The 6,000-nt window shown below is 41.3% G+C and overlaps 1 protein-coding gene across 1 annotated transcript in view; it reads left to right on the top strand.

The window, feature by feature from the left end:
• The first annotated feature begins 2,099 nt into the window (after positions 1–2,099).
• LOC112262980 (neuronal calcium sensor 1) overlaps positions 2,100–6,000 on the top strand; it is a 29,241-nt gene continuing 25,340 nt past the window's right edge. Inside the window, exons 1-3 of the mRNA XM_024438900.2 lie at positions 2,100–2,326; positions 3,264–4,167; positions 4,276–4,444. Coding sequence (XP_024294668.1) covers positions 4,381–4,444 — 64 coding nt within the window. The 5' untranslated portion in view covers positions 2,100–2,326; positions 3,264–4,167; positions 4,276–4,380. The remainder of the gene's footprint in view (positions 2,327–3,263; positions 4,168–4,275; positions 4,445–6,000) is intronic.

The following is a 6,000-nucleotide window of genomic DNA, read 5'->3' as shown; positions in this document are numbered from 1 at the left end:
GGATGGCAGGCAGCTTAGCCCCAGTGATGTACTGGGCTGTACGCACTACCCTCTGTTGTGCCTTGCCGGTCAGAGGCCGAGCAATTGCCGTACCAGGCAGTGATACAACTAGTCAGGATGCTCTCAATGTTACAGCTGTAGAACCTTTTGAGGGTCTCAGGATCCATGCCACATCTTTTTATTTTCCTGATGGGGCAACAGAGTCTCACAATAAATTCGTGCATATATGTACAAAATGCATTTCAGCAAATTTTGTGCGTTTTTGTGTGTTTTTCTGGCTTAATTTGTGAGAAAAGACACGAATTTATGTGCTTCTTAATTTGTGTGAAAAGACACAAATTTAACCAGTAGGCACACACAAGCCTTTTCAACAACCATATAGACGCGATAGTTTATATTTAATTTTTGTTCTTAAACTCGATGTAGGATCAGGCAAAATCCCTTGCGTTGCGCACCTTACGCAGGTTTGGTCCTCGGTTGGTTGCCATGTGTCCATATCGAGTGGTGTGGTCATGATGTCTAGGTCCGCTTGTCATGAAATCTGCTGAAATACATTTTGTACATATATGCGCGAATTGGATGTGAGGCTGGGCTGGAGGGGGAATAGGCTTTGTCGTGCCCTCTTCACATGCCCTCTTTTCTCCCAGATTTGAAGGGTGCTTTCTCCCAACTGCTGTTTTCAGATCTCTCCATAGGTTTTCAATGGGAGCTAGATCTGGACTCATTGCTGGCGACAGAACAGTCCAGTGTTTTGTCTTGAACCATCCCTGAGTGCTCTTTGAAGTGGGTTTGGGGTCAATGTCCTGCTGGAAGACCCATGACCTTTGACAGAGACCAAGCTTTCTGGCACTGGGTCCGACATTGCGCTCCAAAAAGCCTTGGTATTCTCCTGATTTCATGATGCCATGCACACGTTCAAAGCACCCAGTGCCAGAGGCAGCAAAGCAACCCAAAACATGAACCTCGTCCATGTTTGACTGTAGGGAGTTGGCGACAGAAGGTGCGAGTTGAAACTGTCGTACCTGAAGGTCAGCTTGAATCTGTGTGGCAGTTGATCGAGGAGCTTTCTCCACCATTCAAACAATCCTTTGCTTCAATCTTCCATCAAGTTCTCTCTGCTTGGCTACAGTGGCATGGGCCTTTAACTTCTTGATAACATTACGTACAGTGGAAACAGGAACATCAAGGTCTCTGGAGATGGACTTGTAGACTTGAGATTTTTTATGCTTGGCTACAATCTTGTGTCTGACCTCCACTGATCATTTTCTGGTTCTCTTTCTTTTCTCCATGCTCATTGCAGTATACACAGTGACACAAAACAGGAGAATAAGTCCTTTTCTCTAGTCAAACTGGTTGAATGAATGATTTTCATATTGCAGGCACCTGCAACTCACAACATGTGAGTTCAATTCCAAAGTAAAGGAGCATGAAATCAAATTACTTCTAACTACTTCTAGAAGGTGCCATTTTATGATTTCTTTGTGGATCAAGCTAACATTTAGTAAATTATTCCGATGTTTTTGTTTTGTTCAAATGAAACCAAAGACATACATATGTGTATACCAAAATTTCAACACAACAGTTTTCAACAGTTTTCTGGAAGAAATTGGGCAAAATTTGCAAGGGTGCTAATATTTTTTCTAGGTACTCTTTGCCTGGTCCAGTCAGTGTGCCCCCCCTGCAAAATACCATTGACAGATATTTTTGTAAATAATTATGATAAAACGTGGGATAAAAATGAAGAAATAACAAACCTGAGGGGGCACCTGCCCTTGTGCCCCCTATGGACATGACGTCACTAACTGTAATGACAAAGTCCCTCATCCAGAACACCACAGCACACCACTAGAGATGGCTCTCTCAAGGTGATGTGATTTAAAAGGAATCCAAACTCCACTCCCGTTGTGCGGTTGACCAAGGCACTGTTAACCCCAAAATTGCTCCAACTGCACTGCACTGCTGCTGACCCTGTTCCACATTTGTATGTGTCTGTTCAGTGGTTAAGGAAGAGAACGAATCTCTGTTTCTAACCAAATGGAAAATAAAGTATCTATACTCTTAATTGCTGTTCATCTTGAATAATTTTACAATACCTCTGATTTACAGTTCGAGACAGACTATCGAAAATTGCACAGGAAATAAACGGTTAATAGCACATGTTGTCCTGAGGTTCAGGACTGCGATGTCAGGCGCTTCTGAATCTAGCTGACGCCAGTGGAAGAGACCGACAGGAGAAGCGCGCTCTTGTAGACTACAGAAACCTCGCGGGAAAAGCAGATGATTCGTCCATTTACGGTTAATTCCGGATGCCTGTCTGAAGATGAAGGTGAGTGTTTCAAAAGAAATATGTCATCATGTCTTTCTGTTACAAGGGTATTATTTGTCATAGATAGTGAAAGTAGCTTTATAAGTAAACGAATGACAGGTAACAAACCGAAGAGCTCAGCCTTCACCGTCGCCATATCCATTTCTGTTTGTGTTGCTAAGCAATAGCGCTGATTCCGTCTCTGGTACTGGTATCCCACTTTCGCAAACTGGTAGCCTACTTTTTGACTGTTTCGTTATTGAGTTGTTATTTTGTTCAAAGAAACATCACACAGCCTGGGTATAGTATAAATATTGTAGTGAACTCAAACCAAAATGCAGTGAGGAGTAAAATTATTATATGTAATTTGGATATGTTATTTACTTTGAGCCTGGCAGAATGTCTTAATGTTTTTGGATAATTAATATGCTAGATTGAATGACATAGGGCAATTCCAAGGTAATGCTGAGACTTAGATGTTTCACTTTACAAAGTAGGCTATGTCAAACAAAAACTATGATTGCAAAGTTAAAGAAACCATACAACTCTATGCACAATGGACTAGTTTTATTAATTACCACTGAACATTTTACCAAAGCACATTTACTTGAACAGTGCAGATGCAAAGTTTGGTAACAGAATGAAGATTTGTGCTGTTTGTTCCGTCATTCCATTACCAAACCTTTCATCTGCACTGCAAGAGCATTGTGAGGACTGCATACAGGAGCATGGCATTTCTCTCTCAACCCAATGAAGTCAAGCAAGTTGCTGTTTCAGTATTGTCTGTGAATGCTTGAGGAGAACTCGGCATTGAGAACTGCTCAGCATTTGACACTGTCATTGGTGTGGAGTGGGTGAGATTCCAGGGATTAAGGCTTGCTGATGTTCACTGCAATCTTGCCCTCCTGGCACTGCCCTGACCTTGCAACTGCTGTTTTTTTGATATTTTTTTTTACAGTGTCTAGTTTACTCGGGACCATGGAGCTGAGCAAACACAAGATGATGATTACTGTCACAACAGTCACATGCATAGAGAAGACAGTTCTGGCCAAGAACAGAACAAACACAGACATAGACCCTAATGCTTAGTGAGGAAAGGTGCCATATTGTCCTGTGATGTACTGAGACACCAGCCAGCTACTGAGGTAGCATCTATGAATGCCATCTCAGGCCTGTGACACAGAGAAATTCCATTATTAATCTGAAGGAAGGAGAATTGTGAGTCAGAATGGAAGAGAAAAGAGAACTGTCACTCTGTAAATCTCTCAGCCAGTAAACTCACTGGGACGTTTTTATTTTCTCTCTAATTTTCTGTATTTTGCATTTAAAATGACAGTTTAAGTCGCAAAGATCTTTTGACTTTGTATTGTCTGCTGCTGTGTTTGAAGGAAGTCCTGCTGGGATCTGAGTTCAAGCCTGGGGTGTAATTGAAAAGGGAGTAAGGCTGAGCTCTGTTCATTGTATTTTTTTTACCCACCCCCTTATCTCAGCTGTCAAGAGGGAGGATTCTCTTATAAGTTACCCGCAGCCACAGAGACAGTGGTGGGAAAAGAGGGTGGGAGGAAGATAAAGGAGGAAAAGGAGGGGTGAAAGGAACATTGAGCTGAGTGTGAGGGAGTGTGTACACACAACCCAGAGACTGAGTGACTCCTGTAACCAAGGACAAAGGTAGCAACACATCACAACGTCACTCCTGCCCACTGAACATCCTAAAGAAAGGGGAGGCGAGCACTCAGACTCTGAATCAACAGTCTCCCATTATTCAGTGCTGAGCCCCTGGGGTTGGAGTGATTGCCCTGAAGTGCTGAAGTCTGGGCACATCTTGGCCACATCTAGAGTGGACTGCACTGAACAGAAGCCTGGTGGGTGGATGGAGTTAAATTCTCTGCCAGAGTTTACTGTTCTCTTATTTCAGTGGTATAATTGCATTGCTTTCTTTAACTGGCCCATATTTGCATCTGTTTGACCAGTGAGGACTGAGGAGTAGACTGAGAGGGGTGTTCAGTGTGTGTAAAGGTGGAGCTGGAGGAGGCGTGGAGGAGTAACCCAAGGCAGTGAGGACAAAGGTACCCACCATGGGAAAATCAAACAGCAAGCTCAAGCAGGAGGTGGTGGAGGAACTCACCAGGAAGACCTACTGTGAGTGTCCTTTTTTTAAAGTTCTATCTTTTTTCAACTGGACTGAGATAGGATGTGGATTGTATAAAATGCAAATATTTTATGTTGGGAGAACAAAATCATTGTAAAATGGATGAATAAATAACCTATACATAATACATGCCTATTTCATAACTATGTAACAGCATTAAAACAGCACTATAAGAGCACTGAACCAAGTCTGATTTAGTGCTGGTGAATTTTCTAGTGCATTTTATGATGAGCAATATTGAATAAAATACTAAATGTGTACCTCACATGACCTGGTTTCCATGTAGCCTGTATAAGACATCTAGGCTTCTGTTTCTCTTAATCCTCAGAAAGAACAGCACAAATTAAAGGCCCAATGCAGCCGTTTTATATCAATATTAAATCATGTCTGGGTAACAATTAAGTACCTTACGGTAATAGATATATATTAACATGGGCAAAAACAGCTTTTTTTAAAACTATTTTTCAAGCAAGAATTTTGCTATGACTGTCTGGGAGTGGTCTACGTGGGGAGGGAAAACTGAAAACTAGCTGTTATTGGCAGAGAGGTTTGGAACCGCATGGTGTTGTCACCATGGAAACTCCAGCCCATGCAAACCTGCTGATTAGAAGGTCCTGTGTAGATTGTATTTTTAACAAGCAACTATCAGGAAATAACACTGATCACATTTTTCACACTTTTACAGTATTTGTTTCATCAGCTGTTACAATATGATAAAAAACATAGGAAAACAAATTTTACTGCCATGGGCCTTTAACTGTCATCTCCTCTGTGGATATAGCCTAGGCTTCATATTTTTGGCTTGCATAAATATTTCTATGGTGTCACAAATTGTGATTAGTTCAGGTCTTTGGAAACAGTCCACTGGGAAGGAGAGATATATGAATATGCAGATGGAGTTAAGACTTTGGATCAGCAATCAAGCTGGTGGTGGTTTGCCAAAAGTTAGCAAATATGGGCTTGATGGAGCCTTCATACATTGCCATTAGTGTATGCACATTTAGGCAAAGGTCTTCAAGTAGCAGGCAAAATAACACTATTTTCATTGTGTGCAATAGGTCTCTTAGCCTAAGTCAGGCAAAGTGGACTGAAGGCATTTGCATCAATAACAAGATAATCACAATTATGTTAATTAGCATCTCTAATCACAGAATGAACATATCCACATACAGTTGAAGTCAGAAGTTTACATACACCTTAGCCAAATACATTTAAACTCAGTTTTTCACAATTCCTGACATTTAATCCTAGTAAAAATGTCCCGTCTTAGGTCAGTTAGGATCACCACTTTATTTTAAGAATGTGAAATGTCAGAATAATAGTAGAGAGAATTATTTATTTCAGCTTTCATTTCTTTCATCACATTCCCAGTGGGTCAGAAGTTTACATACAAATGTTCTATCGGGTTGAGGTCAGGACTTTGTGATGGCCATCCCAATACCTTGACTTTGTTGTCCTTAAGCCATTTTGCCACAACTTTGGAAGTATGCTTGGGGTCATTGTCGATTTGGAAGACCCATTTACGACCAAACTTCAACTTCCTGAC

Source organism: Oncorhynchus tshawytscha, linkage group LG12, assembly GCF_018296145.1.
Source record: "Oncorhynchus tshawytscha isolate Ot180627B linkage group LG12, Otsh_v2.0, whole genome shotgun sequence".
NCBI classification, from domain to species: domain Eukaryota; kingdom Metazoa; phylum Chordata; class Actinopteri; order Salmoniformes; family Salmonidae; genus Oncorhynchus; species Oncorhynchus tshawytscha.
Note: the sequence above shows the minus strand (reverse complement) of the source record. Positions and strands in the feature narration are given on the sequence as shown.